Raw genomic sequence first — 17,927 nt, 5'->3', positions numbered from 1 at the left:
AGGGGCCAGGACACCAGAAGATGCTGCTGTTGGCTGGTCACAGAGGAGCTGGCACCACTCCTGGCACGTCTGTTTTACTACATGCTTCCACTCTTCATCTAATAATGCTGGAGCTTGTTTTATGAAAAATGTATACTGTGTAGCTCCTCAGTTATCAATGTATTCATACATTTCCATGCGTTTGCAATAAAGGGGTGTCCATACAAGCTGTTCAATCAGTGCTGGCAGTATCAGCAATGGACACCTCTGATTAAGGAATGGTAAGGTTTAAAGGGGTGGTCTCGCGAAACCAAGTGGGGTTATACACTTCCGTATGGCCATATTAATGCACTTTGTAATGTACATTGTGCATTAAATATGAGCCATACAGAAGTTATTCCACTTACCTGCTCCGTTGCTAGCGTCCTCGTCTCCATGGTTCCGTCTAAATTCGCTGGCAGCTTGCTTTTTTAGACGCGCTTGCGCAGTCCGGTCTTCTCCATTCAGCACGAGCCGCTTCAGTGTGCTCCCCGCTACAGCTCTTCTGCGCATGCGCAGACGAGCTGTCACTGCTCGGGAGCGCGCTGAAGCGGCCATTCTGCACCATCCTCTGTTAGAGGAAGGTGCAGAAACTGGAGCTGCCCAGCGGAGAAGACCAGCCCAGCCCAGCCCAGCAGCCCCGAGAAGCCTCCCAGGTAAGTGATGGGTCGGGGGGGGGCTGCCGCTGCGCCGGGCTGCGCCGGGGGGGGGGGCTGCCGCTGCGCCGGGGGGGCTAGCGCTAGGCCGGGGGGGCTGTCGCTAGGCCGGGGGGGCTGTCGCTGCGCCGGGGGAGCTAGCGCTAGGCCGGGGGGGCTGTCGCTGCGATGGGGGGGCTGTCGCTAGGCCGGGGGGGCTGTCGCTAGGCCGGGGGGGCTGTCGCTAGGCCGGGGGGGCTGTCGCTAGGCCGGGGGAGCTAGCGCTGGGGAGCCGGGGGCTAGCGCCGGTTACCTGCTGTCTGGTCGGCGGCTGCGGGGCGTCTGGTCGGCGGCTGCGATGCGTCCGGTTGCCATGGAGACACAGCTGGCAGCGTCTCGGGAGCGCGCACGTCGGGCTGCAGCGAGCGACGGGGAAAGAGCCGGCGGCCATCTTGAGGAAACTTTTATAACTTGCTGAAACGCTGGAACGGTAAGTACGAACCAGCTAGAAATGTCATTTACAGGGGGGCTTAGTAATGTGTGTTTAATGGGGGGGACTGGGCAAAAAAAAAAATTAACTGCTTCCTCGAGACATCTCCTTTAAAGGGGTTGTCCGGTCACTGGACAATCCTTTTTCAATAGGACCAACGTATTAAGTAAAAAATCATGCATCGCATTGCTGCTGTCCGCAATAAAATCGTGAGAAGGTTAAGCCGTACCCTGAAACTAAGCCCTAGCTGCATTCCATATATAAAAAATAAAAAAATAAAAAGAAGGGGGGGGGGGGGGAGATTACCTAAAAGGCTCAGTCTGGGTCCTGCAGTTGCTCTCTGGAGCTCCACCCGTCGTCCTGCAGTCCTCATTCACCCACAGAAGATCACTCCCTGGTTGCGGGATTTATAAATCTCACCTACAGGAAACGATGGCTGCGATTGGGTAAGCAGCGCTGGATGAACCAATGTGATGGCTCTGATTAGTTCATCCAGTGCTGCACTGATTGGTTCTTCAGCTGTTGCTCAGCCAGTCAACAGCCAGCAAGTTGTGGAGGAGATTAATGAATTGGTTGAGCCGCGCCATTGATTGGCTGAGCAGTGGCCGAAGAACCTATTTATGAATTAGCCAATCAATTCGCTGGACGAATCAGAGCCATCGCTTCCTGGAGGCAGGATTTGTGAATCCCACAGCCAGGAAGTGATCTTCTGTGGGCAAACGAAGACTGCAGGATGCCTGGTGCAGCTCTGGAGAGCAGCAGGATGAACCAGACAGAGCTATTTAGAAGAGTATTCCCATTTTTCTTTTTGGAGTGCAGCTAGGGTTTTGTTTCGAGGTAGGGCTTATTTTTGAATGTGCAAGTCACATCGCTTCGTACAATAACAGCAATTCTGTGTGTTGTGATGGGACAAAAACGAAGGCTCCACAGGGAAACCTGGGCTACAAAATAAAATAAGTAATGAAATCGCAAATTGCGGCAATATAGAGCATGCCGTGATTTTGTTTCCTATCAGAGAAAACAGAGCCAACGTACAGGAACCGATTGGAAAGCATGGGCTTCGCATACATGCCTTTTATCACGCTACTGCATCGCCGCTTCACCAATGGGACCCAGGACTGCAGCCCACTACAGCTCTCAGTTTTGTTGTGACAGATGATGCCACAGGAAATCAGAGGACACCTTTAACACCCAGATTTTAATTTGTTCATAAATATTCAGTACAATGAAGAGCTACGTGAAAAGATGCTCAAGAATTACTTCAGATGGAATACAAGTTTAACCTTTCCAATCCAGTGTTGAACCGCGTCCGACATTCAGACTTACCTGCATAGCTCTGACGTCAGGGTGAAGTCGAACACATCTTCTAACACTATGCAGGACAGAGCTCCAACGTTGGAGAGATGTTTTGCACAGTGTTATAAACATGGCACGGTGATAATTATTAAATAAATTAGAAATTAAGAGTTTATATAATATGCGCTCAATAATTCATTTAATTTTCAAAAAATTGCTAATAAAAACAATCATGACAGTTCATCCTTATGTGTTTCTGTTGAGCAATTCCAAGGAATCCACAATGCGCTTTCCCACCCAAAATACATAAGCGTGTGTGCGGGTGGCAGGGAAATTGGATGAGAGAGGGTTAATCTACAATAGACACATCAGGAGTGGTGATAGAGCCTCTGAAAAGAAAACCGTATTGGTTATCATCCAGTTTTCCCAGAAACAGGCATAATGGATATTACTGAGACCTGCGCACGTTCAGCCATCACTCCCTGCAACAACTACACCGTGTCCTTGAGAGGGACCCCCTTCTATTATATGATCAAACCATTAGTCAGACCACACAGGACTTGGGAGGACATTAAGTTTTTTAATGCCAATTTCTACTATAAAGTTGCGTTTTCGCATAAGCAAAGATTTGTGAAAATAATAGTAACTTTTTCAGCTTTTTGTGCTTTCTTGCCACTTTTGTAAAACAAAAAATGGGCAGTGCTTTTAGAAGGTGGCGTGGCTGCCCCGGACTGATTTACACCAGAAACTGTGTTGGCGTATTTCTGTGTAGGTGCGCAGGGTGCCAAGATGCACCTGACATATTAACCAAGGTATTAAGAACATTGTGCAGCGGGGTAAATTATGATAAGGCCGGCTGCACACCAATGGATTTTTCCTGCAGAATCTGTGGTCGGTGTCCGCACGGAGGATCTGCAGCAAATAGCGTTCAAAGCATGCTATGTAAACTTACCTTTCCTTTTACACTCGCGGAAATGAATTGCGATTTCCATGAGCAGAACAAAAAAATGGCAGCATACTTTTTTTTTTTTGCGGACTGCACACGTATGGCTTCCATTGAAGTCAATGGTAGCATTCCAACCCGCAGCCCATTCGCAACTGACATTGAGGATAGGCTGCGGAAACCTGCGTCATTGCCCACCGACGTCATGGGAAAAACAAACAAAAAAAACAAACTGTACTGCGCATGACTGACGGCAAGCGGTCATCCTCAGTACAGGTACACAAGGTGGCCGGCCGGAGGTCACAGCTGGAATCTGCATACGGAATACAGCTCTGCTGTGTGAAGGAAGCCTAAGACAGGCATCTGAAATGCTGATCTTATAAATTTACCCCATTGTGTATAATTTTAGGCATAATAAACACTGGAGTCTGAGCGGGTTCAAAGGTGAGCAACTAAAGTAATACATGGAATGGGTGGACGCTGATACTCAAAGAATGAGACGAAGATTATAAATCAATATAAATAAATAATAAAATTTTTAAATTTTTAATTTTTTTTTTTTTTCAGGAAAAGGGGAAAAACTGCTTTCAACAGCAACACAGAAGGGGGTTCTATACTGCAAGAGCAGTGAGTGTGGGACACTTTGCCCGAGGACGTGGTGATGGGGAACTCAAAATATTTCAAGAGGGACCATGGATGCTTTTGAGTAGGAAAGCAACTTATTATAGTTACTAGATTACTTTAGAAGGGTTGTTGAGCCAGGGAGTTTTTCTGACTGCGATGTTTGTAGTCGGGGAAGAAATTTTAACCCCCAAGATGAAGAAAACTGGCTTCTATGAGAATGTGTGATTTCCTCTGGATCAATGCTGCAAGATAATGGGCTGAACTGGATGGATGAGTGTCTTTATTCAGCCTTACATAATAGGTTATTAAATGTTAAAGGGGTATTCCGAGACTTACTATTGATGAACTAACCTCAGGCCGTACGAGCGAGCTAACTGACGTCAATCACTCGTTCAAATGATCGTTCGGTGTAAACAGACCCCAAGCTTGGCAGAACCTACCGACTTTGGGCGACCATGTAAGGTTTATTAGAAAATGAGGAAGACTGAATACCTCTTCAGCGGCACCTATTGGATGGCAGCCTTCTGGCAAATCAATGTCCGACCGATTATACAGGTCTTGGGGATTGAAAACCAAACCAGAATCCATACACAGACAGCTGTTTCGGGGTGTTTGCTCCTCATCAATGTGCAGTAGGATTCTGGCACCTAGGAGCCTCCTGACCCAGGTTTGGCTGGCAGGTGTATGGCCACCTTTTCAGGCAGTGAACCACGCTGAGGCCCTTCCTAGCACAAAGCTTGTCCACATTTGCATGCACTATTCTGTGCTAAAATAAACAGCATTTATGGAAATCTCCCAGTATCTGCGGAGCCGCTGAACACTGCCAGATCGCACTAAAGGCAGACACTCCTCTGTAGCACTCACTATGGTAATCTTTCTTTTTATAAGTGTAATTTTCCTCCGTGTTCCCCGGTCTTTCTCTTAGTCTACAGGGGACAAACAATAAAGCTACTGAAGCAAAAGCTATGCAGACTAATTCAGCAGTACGAGCTTGTCTGCGGGCCGTTTCAGAACACGGATACTTATATGGTCATCTTCTTATATGACATACGCTCCCTCTAAGGGATGGCATTGTACCCGCACCACTTGCTTTATTACTCCCCTTCCGACCTGCAGACACCAGTATATTTACGGAGGATCTGTCAGGTCTCCGGACATACTTGTCTTCCCATGAAATGACTATTCTGGAGCACTTAAAGGGGTTGTCCAGTTCCGGGATAACATCCCTTCAATAGGGCTGTTGTAGTAAAATAAACTGAGCTATACCTATGCCTCCATCACCGCTAGAATCCAGCGCTGCAGCCCTGCTGTGGTCCCTGGGTTTGTTTTGACAGCTCATGTCAATGGACGTCAGGTGACCACTGGAGCCGACAAGAGGCTGCAGCATCACGTTCCGGAACTCCTGGCATCATTGTGTTCAGGTTTAGAGCCCCCGATGCCAGGAGAACAAGCTGTGACACTGCAGCCTCTGATTGGCTGCAGTGATCACCTGACTTCTGGTGATGTCAGCAGTCACAACTGACGCCAGCACCACGGTAGGGCTGCAGCGCTGGATCCTGGTGGTGGAGGAAGGGCAAGTACAGATTAGTTTATTGGAAGGATGTTACTTAGTAATAGGGCAACCCCTTTAATCATACAATTCTATCATGCACTATTCCTCTATTACATGTGTCAATACACTGACAACTGAGCACTAGCCTTCACCTTGTCAATAAGGTGGGGGGTTCCTGCAAAGTGACACTGTCTGAAGTGCTGACAACGTTAGTCTGTTGGTAATCACCCACCAGCAAGGAGAACTGACATTTATTCATAGACGTCCAAGTAAAACAACAGGGGAACAATACAGCAGTGAGGAGAGGCACAATGCAAAGCTGTTAACCCCTGCTGCAGGTGCTCCAGCCCTGTTAGCTCCCACCCCGGGCCGCTCGCTAGGAGCAGGAAAGCTACAGGATTCACCATTTTGCTTTTGAAATCAATGAAAAATATAAAAGTTATGCATCTTAAAAACTAGACGTACGTAAAGTATTTACAAAAAGTTACTCAAAACCTCAGCAAAGCAGGAGAAAGGGAACAGGAACAGGTAAGGGAAAACTGTCCAATGGCAAAGGCACAACAGTTGCATGCTCTCATTAAGGGTGCGCTCACACGTCACTGATTGCTGCGGCTTTTGGTGCAAATGTCTTCAATGCATTTGAATTGAAGGGGCAAAAACGGCTGCATATCTGCACCAAAATCAGCTACATGCTGATGTGCACTTAACCCCTTAAGGACCAAGTGCAGTAAATATGCAGCGTTTGGTCCAGGGCTTTAAACCCAGCCGATAACAGAAGTACAACCATCAAGCAGGAGCAGGTTGACTCCTCAACTGTGGGAAAGGGAGAAGCGTTTTTTTGGTTTTTTTTTTACCACCTATGCCTTCTCGGCTACATAGCGCTCAATGAGCGCTATATACTAAAAGGTTAAAGTGGAAGTATTACTTCCACTATGCAATACGGTGATCACCGGGTGCTCTGTCACAGCAGAGCTGCATGGTCCTAATAGAGTCCGACCAGCTTGGTTAGTGAAAAAGGAAAAAAGTTTGTGAAAAGTAGGAAATAAAAAAAAAAAAAAAAAATGTGAAGGACTCCCAGAAGGTCTTATATAATGTTATGGAGGACATAGATGGTTAAAAAAAAAAAGGGTTACAAAGCAGTAAAAAAAATATATATAATTTTATTATGACCCACCATTCATGCAAACCAAAACAGTCGCCATAGGCACTCTGTAATCAAAAATTAAACAAATTGAATATCAAAACGTCCAAAACAAAATGAGGAACCCATTCTGATACTTTTAGTAAGAGTTTTTTAAAAAAAAACATACATTTGAAGGATGGGGCGGGGGGAAGGGGGGTGGGAATTAATAAAACTAAAAGTTGGAGAGAAAATAAGTCAGTGAAAAAAATATCCCTATATGTTCCAGGGAGAAAAAAGAAAGCTGCAAAAATATTTACTGAAACTGAAGAGAGAGAGAAAAAAAGGGGCTATAAAACTACCACATGGGTGAAATCTCCAAAAAGTGTCTGGTCCTTTAGGACCTAAACACCCTGCTCCTCAAGGTTAAGCTTGTCTCATGGCCCATTAGGACATATGGACATCATAGAGCGGGGCTTGTCTCAGAACCCCCTTCCATTAGGCAGAACAGAGAGCCCCTCTGCTTTGGAAGCTCCCACTCTAAACCCCTTGAACTGTCATAGAAGCGGTGTCCAACCTTCTGGCGCCTCTGGGCGACATTGGAAGAGGAGTTGTCTGGGGCTGCACAATAAATATACAAACACCAACTAAACACGTCAAGAGTTCTGCGCATGGATATTGCCTGTCGATGGGTAAATCTGTGTGCGGATCCACAGCGAAAACTAGCAGAAAGCCCCAAATTATGCCACAGTTTTTAAAGGTGGAATTCGCATGTGTGAAAATTACGTCACGTGATTTTTTGCACATTCAAATGAATTAGTACCCACTCGAAAGACAGAGCAGGCAGTACCGAACTCATGACTGCTAAATGAATACAGCCTGGGGTGGCCGACCTGCCAGTTTGACTACTGTCTGCACTCGGCTGCCCGCTCATGAACACACGCAGACCCACCGACAGTACTGCTGCCAGGCGCTGGCCTAGTAACAGCTCGAGGGGGCGGGCTGACCACTGCAGCTCTAATAAACGGGACAGGCCACGTGTAGTTACATTGTCACTGATAGCGGCCAGCCCTTTCTATAATGCAGCGCAGTCGTTAACCCACGGCTAATTGGCCCCTGTGGGCCGCAGACAGAGATGGTCGAGCACAGTGCTCAGCTATATCAGTCTGCCCTACTAAACTGAATGGAGCGGCTCAGTTCCCAGATAGCATATAGGTTTGGCCCCAAAATATTTAATTTTTTCAAGGGGCAATAAGAGAAAAAGCATCCCAAAATCGGCTACCTGATTTCTCACAAATCTGAAAGTGCCCCATATGTGGATGTAAACAGTGGTTTGGACACACGGCATAGATCAGAAGTGGAGGTGTGATACTTGGCTTATGGAGGGCAGATTTTGTGGAAGTCATTTTTGGACACCATGTCACATCTGCGGAGTTCCTGAAGTACCCAGAACATTGGACCACCCCAAAAGTCTTGGAAACTAGATACCTCAAGAAATGTATCAAGTGCTGTAGTGAGCGTGTTGACACCACGTGTTCCATAAAGCATTTTAATCTTATGGCATGCAAATGGCAAATTAATTCCAAATTCTCCAACATTTGTAGTTTTACCTCCAAATTTTTCATTTCCTTAATAAGAGGGGAAAAAAAGCACCCCACAATTTGGATTTTCACATATGAGTCTACCTTATAAATGCCACCAAGTAACTTCTGTGTATCTAGAAAATCTTGTTCACACGTGGCAGGGACTTTTTGTGAATTTTCAGAATGGTTTACACACTGAAAAGCCACATAAATTCAGCCATGTGTGAATTTGCCCTAAAACCGTATAAGGCTCCGTTTGGACTTCTGTCCCTGGTTTTCGTGCTAAATTTTGAATCATAAATGCTGGAGAAATAAAAAAAAAAAAACACTATACAGCTCATAATGCTGTGCTTTTTTTCTGGTGAAATGATAAACTAGCGAGCTCTTTTTTCGTTCTCCCGTTCCATAAGGGAAAAGAAGAGCAAAAGTGCAATAGATCGATAAAGAAATAAAAAGAAAAATTTTAAAAAGGGGGAAAAAACATGCGTTTTTAGGCTAGGGCTACATATAATTGCTTTGGTTACGACAGAGGTCATGTGGTCAGGGATCGCAGCGCAACTCTGCAACATAATGAAAGTCAACATGGTGATGTTAAAACCATGAGCTGTCGATGACGAGAATCAAAGGATTTGAGTTCCTTGCGATCGGTGTGTTGCAGATATGGCAATTTTCTAGCCTTAATGTGACTGCATTGACTTGCATTATGTTGCGATGCCACAGAGCTACACAACATATTTTGCCCCACGACCTGTGTCATGGCAAAGTCACCATGTAGCCATAGCCTTAGGCTCCCCTCACACAGGTGTTTGCAAAAACGCTGCATTTTTCAAGGCTGCATTTACTGGTGCTGACATGCATTTTGACAGCATTTTGGCTGCGTTTTCAGCACAGCTAAAAAAGCAGCCAAGGAAGAGAAAAAAAAACAAAAAACAATCCTATAATAAGATTCATAACATTTACCCTAAACAACTGTATAAAACTTTTTCATTTACATACAAAGTTTTCTGTGATCGCTGTGACTTGCTATCATAGCAATCGCATGCCCAGAAACCGCACTTATTCAACTTGGTGGGTCTCTGGCAAAGCTCTGTGACCTCAGCTGTCAGACGAGGAGATCACAGAGCTCCTGCACATTTCTCTCTGCATGGATGCTCTAAGATGTGTCTGCAGACACATGAAAGGAGCGCCTAAACTAGTCTATGGGGGGGTTTAATTGATTAAGCTTATCTACCGTAACTGGGATCTCAGAGTATCTGTCATAGTCCAGCCAAAGTCTTACTTTATTGCGTACATACAAAAGTAACTGAATATTGAAAGGCTTGGATCACATTTGTGTTCCTGCTTTTCCATCATATTTTTGTTTCTAGGTACCTGATGGACCCAATCTAAGGCAATGTAGCTAAACTTTCATGGGTGCCGTGTAAAAAAAGGAAAGTAGCAATGACACCAGTGTGAAAAGGAGCAAAGAGTTTCCAATACAGATATACTGAACTACACACAAACATTAAACTGTGCTTGCCATTGTCTCATCTTTAAATCTATTTTGGCTATTAAAAAGAATTGTGCTGCGGGCGGCTACAGGGAAATCACAGGATCAGGAGGCTCCGGCTTCTTAAGGACATGCTATTAAAAGTTCTATCTATGCGGCTAGTTCAGCTCGGAGACCATTTCTCTCTGGCTACATGGGGTCCTGTTTGAGGCACAAGGGACATTTAGGCTGCACTTACAATAAAGTTGTGATATAAAGCACATTACAAACTGGGAAGCCTTGTGAGCTTCATCTATACCAGGCTTCCAATCTCCAAGATTAGCTAGAGTAACCTATTGATGACAGACAAGTGGTCAATAGATGATCGGCTGATTCCTGGGGCCGCAGTCACTGCGGTCAGCAGAATGTGCTAACCATAGCCCAACAGCTCGGGTTGGCACTGCAGGTGCAGTTTCTGCTAAATCCATTAGGAGCTGCACTTGCAGTTTCAATCCAGGCCGCTGCACTATGATCAGCGCATTGTGCTTCCAGCACTGACTGCAGTGACAGCGACCCGAAGAATCAACTGATCAGCGGGGATCTGAGAGGTGGGTCCTTGCCGATCATCTGACGGTGACCAATAGAAGAGATTAAAAAATATCTAGGAGTACCCCTTTCCTACAAGCAATTCTTCTCTAAGGCCGGCTTCACACGAGCGTGACGGGCTCCGCCGCGTAATATTCCGCAGTGAAGCCCGTCACGGCGCCCCCCAGAGACCCCATACTTACCAGCGGAAGATAGCGTGAAGACGCTTCCCCGCCCACCGCCATCGCGTCATGTGACACGCCCACCGCGTCACATGACGCGGCCGGCCGTGTCACGTGACACGCCGGCCGCGTCATATGACGCGCGGCGGTAGGCGGGGAAGCGTTTTTTCACGCTATCTTCCGCTGGTTGCAGCGGGAGATAGCGTGAACGGATGGCTTCCATTGACTGCAATGGAAGCCGTCAGCGCGTACACCCGCGGCAAATAGAACATGCTGCGGGTGAGGACGGGAGATTTCACGGTGCGTAATTCCGCGGTGGAATTACGCATCGTGAGCATTGTGCTATTAGGTTCAATAGAACCTAATAGCAGGGTGCAACGCAGCGGATTTTTGCCGCAGATTTACGCGGCGTAAATCCGTTCGTGGGAAGGAGGCCTTAGACAGATAGTCTAAGAATAAGAAAGATTGCTGAATGTCCTATTTTCGTGCAATTCTTCATTAAGAATTGCCCAATGTTTTCTATGGGAGCATTAAAAAAAAAATGCATCGCCATCACATGCCGTGCGATTTGCATGTGATTTTCATGAGTGCGATGTATTTTTAACACATGAAACAAACAACCAGGAAGTGGCAAACAAAAATACACACATTTCACACACGAAAAACGCGGCTAAAGAAAAGAAATGACATGAAAAACTGTCACTTTAAGGGCCTTTAAGACAGGACGACTGTCGGGAACACGATGCCCCCACACTCATCTACACACATACTATTGTCATTAGCTGTCAGCGGGGAAGCTGCAGGAGATCTCTCTCCTCTTGCTCCCCCACTCCTCTCCATTGACTTAACATAGTGACCGTTCAGTACTGAACTATTTACAATGAAGGATCAGCTCATCGTCCATCATTCATGCAGCATAAATGATGGACGATGAGCTGATCGCTCATCGTTCAGTGAAAATAGCAGTTCAGTACTGAACGGCCGCTGTGTTATGTCAATGGAGAGGGGCGGGGGAGCAAGAGGAGAGAGATCTCCTGCAGCCTCCCCGCCATACCCCCTCATGCTGGCCGCTCTGTGAGCGAGCAGCGATACTAGCTCCCGTGCAGGAGCATGGGAGCAAGGACACACATGGACGAGTGTCGGGCATCGTTTGCCCGACATTCGTTCCGTGTAAACCCGCCTTTACTGACCAAAATCACACTCACCTGTGTGAATACAAAGTGACAGTCTTAATGTACTCTCACCTGTCATGAGATGAGGCTCATCTTGTGAAGATTGTTTTCACATGCAGAATGCATACATTAACAATGTCATTATCAGAGACACCTGATTACGTAAATAGGTCAACTCCAATGGAGTAATTACATCGTGTGCTATACTTCAGACAACTGCGGGGCGCTGTTGGCCTAAACAATGCCATGTGATAACAGGCATACAATGGAAGTATTCTCTCCGATGGGACATGCTACACACAACTCATGAGATCGGGCATCATCAGACGACGTATATAGGAGTGATATTAGGTCCAATGTGAACAATGACAAGCTGCTGTATTGCCAATTGGCTCCCGTGAATAATAAAACTTATGTCCCTGTAAGCAGATTGTGGATTCAGAAAAACACAGACAGACATTCACTGCACTCCTAAGGACTGCACATTAAAGGGGTTGTCCCGCGGCAGCAAGTGGGTCTGTCTATACACTTCTGTATGGCCATATTAATGCACTTTGTAATGTACATTGTGCATTAATTATGAGCCATACAGAAGTTATAAAAAGTTTTTTACTTACCTGCTCCGTTGCTAGCGTCCTCGTTCCCATGGAGCCGACTAATTTTCGCCCTCCGATGGCCAAATTAGCCGCGCTTGCGCAGTCCGGGTCTTCTGCTCTCTTCAATGGAGCCGCTCGTGCAGAATGCCGGCTCCGTGTAGCTCCGCCCCGTGCCGATTCCAGCCAATCAGGAGGCTGGAATCGGCAATGGACCGCACAGAAGAGCTGCGGTCCACGGAGGAAGAGGATCCCGGCGGCCATCTTCACCGGTAAGTATAGAAGTCACCGGAGCGCGGGGATTCAGGTAAGCGCTCCGGTAAGCTTTCTTTAGGTCCCTGCATCGGGGTTGTCTCGCGCCGAATGGGGGGGGGGGGGTTGAAAAAAAAAAAACCCGTTTCGGCGCGGGACAACCCCTTTAATTCACCCGTTTAATTTGGGCGGCACCCTAATGAATACATATCCTGAAAACCCCTTTAAGGGTCTTTTTCCAAGTTGCTTAAATGCTGCGGATTTGTTGTAGCAGATCCGCAGGTTAACAGTTAGACTGGATTCACACATGGCGGAATTACTGCAAAATTTCCATGCAGACCCTCCGCACGGAAATCCTGCTGTATTTACAGTAGCAGCAAAGTGGACTAGATTTTGAAAATCTCATCTACATGCTGCGGAAATAACCCGCAGAAAACTTGAGCGGAAACTGTCAATTACGTCGCCGTCTCCGCTGCAGATTTCACAATGAAATCCTCTTCAAAACCAGAAGGTGCGGGATTGGAGGCAGGCATTCCACAGCTGATCTGCAACGGAATGTCCGCTGCGGACATTCCTCTGGAAATCAGTCCCGTGTGAGGGCAGGCTAACAGTACCCTTATAGCAGAAAATTTGCTGTGCTTTTCCCTCTACATGCGAGCAGCATTTCTTTTAATCCCACTCACTTTAATAGTAAACATTTGCGCTTCGTTTTTTTCCCCTCAGTATTTCCTAGGTAATGGTTTCTTACGTAATTCATATGAATAGCAAGCCAGAATTTACTACTACAAAACTGCATCAGGAACCATTAGTTGATATTCAAGATGTGCAAGGGTTCATGTTGACGGGGAAGGGGTGGGGTCAGATACCGCATGCGGGAGCCTGCAGTGGAATCCAACCCTGTTGCGGCCGGGCCACCCTACATTCCTGTCCGGGTCTGTACTGTGGATGTGCATGGAAGTGTCGGCTGGCGCATGCGCAATACATTTTTTTAAATTATTTTTTATAAACTCCTGGTTTCCCGTGGAATCATTAGCCAGCCCACAATGCCAATTACGGAGAGGCTGCGGATCAGACTTCCAGCACTAAAACAGAGCACGCTGCCAATTGTTTTCTGCATGCAGAATCCGGAAAATAAATCCACATGTCCAAATTCAAGTGCTGACGGCAAGTTTTCCCTATGGACGGCTTGAACTGCGGATCTTTCACAACTCAAATTTGCCCGCGGACATTGGGCCTAATGTAACCAAGTGACGCAGGTACACAGGCTGTATCGGCCAAACACCTTAAGAGTGCATTGACACATCACTGATTTACTGCAGATTTTGGTGCAGATCTGCAGCAGATTTCACACACTTCAATTTAAACTCAGTTGAAAGGGTGAAATCTGAACCAAAATCTGCAGCATATCAGCAATGTTCGAAAGGGGTATTCGCATCTTGTGAAGTGCTGGCATATTGCTAGGGGGCCAGAAGTTGATCCTGAGAATAGAGGGGACAAGTGCAGAAAGAGTGGAATACATGTTCCAGAGGAAGAAGGTATGAACAGTAAGACTGTTTGGTTCTTTTTGCCGATTGTGAAGAAGCAGGCTTTCCAGAAGGACAGGTTTCTGATAGAGCATTGCCCAACAGCTTGGAAATGCCATTTTAAAACTTGCTAAACTGCGAGGCACAAGAAGAGTGGAAAGCAAAAGCTGTAGCGGTCAGTCGTCTCACTAGGAAACCTTCCCCTCTACTAGTTTACCAGATGATCAGAAATCCACTACACTATATATTGAACCATGTAAGCGACCTCTAGATGGAGTGAAAAATCGTTCGCCTGAGTAAACAATGTCACAGTTTGCACGTTCACTCAGGTGTTCAGTTTAAACACAAAGGAGAAGTCATCAATAGTTGATCGGCTGGGGGCCACCACTCAAGATCCCAGCCAATCAGCTGCCTGCTGTCGGCACCACAACACACAGGGGTAACAGAGTGAAAGTAGTTCGCTCAGACCCCTGTGTAGAAGTTGGCGCCAGTAAGTGCAGGTGCAGCTGGCATCGATTTTAAAGAGAGATGTGCCTGCAATTACTAACACCGGTCACTACAAAGGTCTGAGCAAACTGCTTCCACTCTGTACCTCCGTCTTTTGTGGCGCTAACAGCACGCACCCAAGCGGTGGACCCCAGCCGATCAATGCTGAGGATAGATCATCAATAGTATTTGCCTGGAAAACCCCTTTAACACTAATATGAACAGAGCCTAAAAGGTTGTACATATCATGCACGTGTATTTGGCGCATTTGTATGTAAGTATCCTGTATAATAGAAATGATCCCGCCGTGGATATACCTGATTGCTGGTACACATGGTGCATTCACTTACCTTTAAGCAGAGGCAGAGGCGTTAACTCTATAGGCTTGCCCTGAGACCTAAACTGTGAAGAGCTCTGCGACCTCTTCTGCCTGGCTTTTCGGACGGACTTCCGTGAAAATCCGTCTACTTTATCCACTGATGGAGGAGTGGTTGGTGCTGAGGACATATCCCTACTGAAGACAAGATGACAAAGCAAGCGTCAGTAGTAGAATACACAGGGTTAGTAATGATAAATGCTTATTTTGCTTTAACATTCCCAAAAATATTTAAAAAGTGATAGCTTGTTGACAGTTTCACACATTTTCCACATTCCATTGAGGGGAAAAAAAAAAAAAAAAAGTGAAATAGCAAAAATGTTAAAAAGAATTAGTCACCGAATTTCACATTTTTTATATATAGCCAAAGAACATCAAAAAGTGCAGCTTCACAGTCAAGCAAGGCAACTATACAAAATCCATAAAGGGTTAAATCAAGAGCTCCCACTGTACAGTTGCAAGCGTTAGTCCTTGGAGGTTGTGTATCAGCCCATTGTCAGGAGAGCCCGCCTCTACCCCAATTCCTATTGTCACCTTACTTTTGTGTGAGGGTACAGTCCCAAGTGGCGGTCGCCATACAATAGGGCTGGGCGATTTGACCTAAAAATAAAATCTTGATTTTAATCTCAAATTTTTCCTTTTGCTAAGCAAAAGGAAAAAAAACTATATGCGGACGGTTCTTTTACAAGAGTGTATTGCATGCATGGCTGTTCCATAATACATGCCGGTCATTAGAATTGTCCCCTGGGTTCCATTTGCAGCCGCAGTTCAATGGGACGGTTCTGATAGAGGGAGAGGTATAATGGGAAAAATATATAACAGAGAGTAGGAGGGGTTATATATTGATTATATAAGGGGGTGCTCACACAAGTGCGTGACTACTTCTAGGGGTTCCATCACAGTCGCTGAAAACAGCATTGTGATGGTACCCCTAATGGAAAGGAACAGTCGCATTGACTGTGAATGGGCAGCATTTTTGTACCCATTTGACAAGGGTTCTGTTTGGTGTCGGACGGCTTCCATAGGCTTCAATAGGAGCATGCGGGAGACCCGCACTAAAATGGAGCATGTCCGGATTTTTCCCCGCACGCGGATCCGCGCCTGACGGGAAAAATGACATCCGCAGGTATTTAACTACCTGCAGGTGTCCAATGCATCCCTATGGGGCGCGGATCCGCGTGCGGGAGAAACGCTGCGGATTTTAACCCCGTGGACATGAGACCTAATATGGTGCTGATGAGGAATCCCCAATGACATTCCACAACAATGCAATGTGTGATGCCCACCTCATGGCCCTATTACATGAGCCGAGGAGCAGGCATGACCGGTCGTTTGCCTAATTGGCCCATAGGAATATGCCCACAATCAACATTAGGATGAGCAAGCACTCATTCATTCATGGAGGGCATAAGAATGCTCCCTTGTTGGCGGCACATCTCCCCGTGAAAAGACGTCCTCTGTGTCCGCACCATATTTTTTTGCACACTCACCCAACTTGAAATGGCGACTGTCTTCCAATAGAACATGTTGCGACTTTTTCTTTGTGTCGCTTCAATGACTATAATGGGTCAGTGTGTGGTCCATGTAGGCAGAGACATGCAAATCAGCTCTGGGGCTACACAGACTTCCTGTAGCAAAAACGTTTGAGCCATTAGTGTGAGCCATTAGTTGACTTTTTGATCACTTTTAAGGGCTCATGCCCATGGCTGTGACCGAACCCCCCCCCCCCCCCCCCCAACCCCCATACTTACAGCGGAAGTATACCGGCTTCCACTGACTACAATGAAAGGCGGCCGTGTGTATTCCAGCGGCATTTAGAACATGCGGTTTATTTCACACTGCGGAATTCCGCAGCATGAACATTGAGCTATTAGGTTTAATAGAACCCAATAGCTGCAGGGTAACGCCACGTACAACGCGGCAGAAATCCGGCGTCGGCATTAGCCCTTTAGATTTTTTGGAAGGTAAGAATACTAAAGAGTAGGGGGGGAAAAAAAACACACATGCAATTTTGACAATGTGGATTTTTTTGCAGTGTATTTACGGTGAGGGATAAGTAAATATTTGAATAGCTCAGACTTACAGAAAAAAAAACAACAGCGTAAACTCAACTCGGAGACTTCAGCGTGCTTTTGTGTTGTACCTGACAAGGTTTGTCTATTGGCCTATTACGGCTTAAAAGGCTTAAATACATGGCAGCGCTCAAGGCCTTCACTAGGGTCTGGGCAGCCAGGGCAATCTAGGAGAATGTTCAATGGAGCAACGGAGAAAGCCATGATGCCACAGACTGCCCAAGTACTCTATGGCAGCGTGCACTACGCACGTACAGCTCTATTGTTCTCTATGGGTAGCATATTCAACATTGCCAACAGGCATACACATGTACGGCTCCCATGGCAGTACAATATTGCGTGATCTACGCAGCTTTTTACACATCTGCTTGTAGACATGAGCTTTAAGTGTATAGGCAGGAGGATGAGCTATGATCTCCTCTATTACAACTGTGCGACAGGAGCCCCTAATCATCAGTAACTGTGATGGCAGTGTCCGTAGTCTCCTCTAAAGGGCTTGTGTGGTACGCTCCATGTAATATCACACAGGAATTATGAATGCAGAACTAACAAACTGATTTTCAAAATACGTGAACCAAAGTAAGTCAGAGTTGCTCACAAAGAGATCACAGGGCCCACCTGAAGAAAAAGGCCAGGCGTTTCAGATAGACAGGTAATAACAAACCAATGTAATACTAGCTGATTTTGAGCAGCATTTTTGAACACCTTGTACAGCGTTTGACATCCTTGTGATTAGGTGCGTTAAGTAGCGCGAAAACAGAGCAGACAGCACCCGAAAATCAGTGCTTCAATTAGCACAGCGTTTCAAATCCCACGCTAATCGCGGTAAAAGGCGGACTGTTGTTTCAGTGGCCCAAGGAGTCACGCTGGCTCTGCCGTGTGCACAGGGACCAACATGACAGCCTCGTCTGGGACTACTGCTGGGGATCTCCAGTTGCTGTGTACTAAATAAAAGGC

General features: G+C 46.3%; 1 protein-coding gene across 4 annotated transcripts in view; it reads right to left on the bottom strand.

Moving 5' to 3' along the window:
- Window positions 1–17,927, bottom strand: part of PPP2R5E (protein phosphatase 2 regulatory subunit B'epsilon) — a 93,415-nt gene that overhangs the window by 54,681 nt on the left and 20,807 nt on the right. For 3 of the 4 annotated variants that reach the window (XM_066608190.1, XM_066608189.1, XM_066608193.1), the window contains exon 2: window positions 14,873–15,036. In XM_066608190.1, coding sequence (XP_066464287.1) covers window positions 14,873–15,029 — 157 coding nt within the window. In that variant the 5' untranslated portion in view covers window positions 15,030–15,036. The remainder of the gene's footprint in view (window positions 1–14,872; window positions 15,037–17,927) is intronic. The other variant, XM_066608192.1, reaches the window with a different exon arrangement.

This window comes from Eleutherodactylus coqui, chromosome 6 (assembly GCF_035609145.1).
Source record: "Eleutherodactylus coqui strain aEleCoq1 chromosome 6, aEleCoq1.hap1, whole genome shotgun sequence".
NCBI classification, from domain to species: domain Eukaryota; kingdom Metazoa; phylum Chordata; class Amphibia; order Anura; family Eleutherodactylidae; genus Eleutherodactylus; species Eleutherodactylus coqui.
Note: the sequence above shows the minus strand (reverse complement) of the source record. Positions and strands in the feature narration are given on the sequence as shown.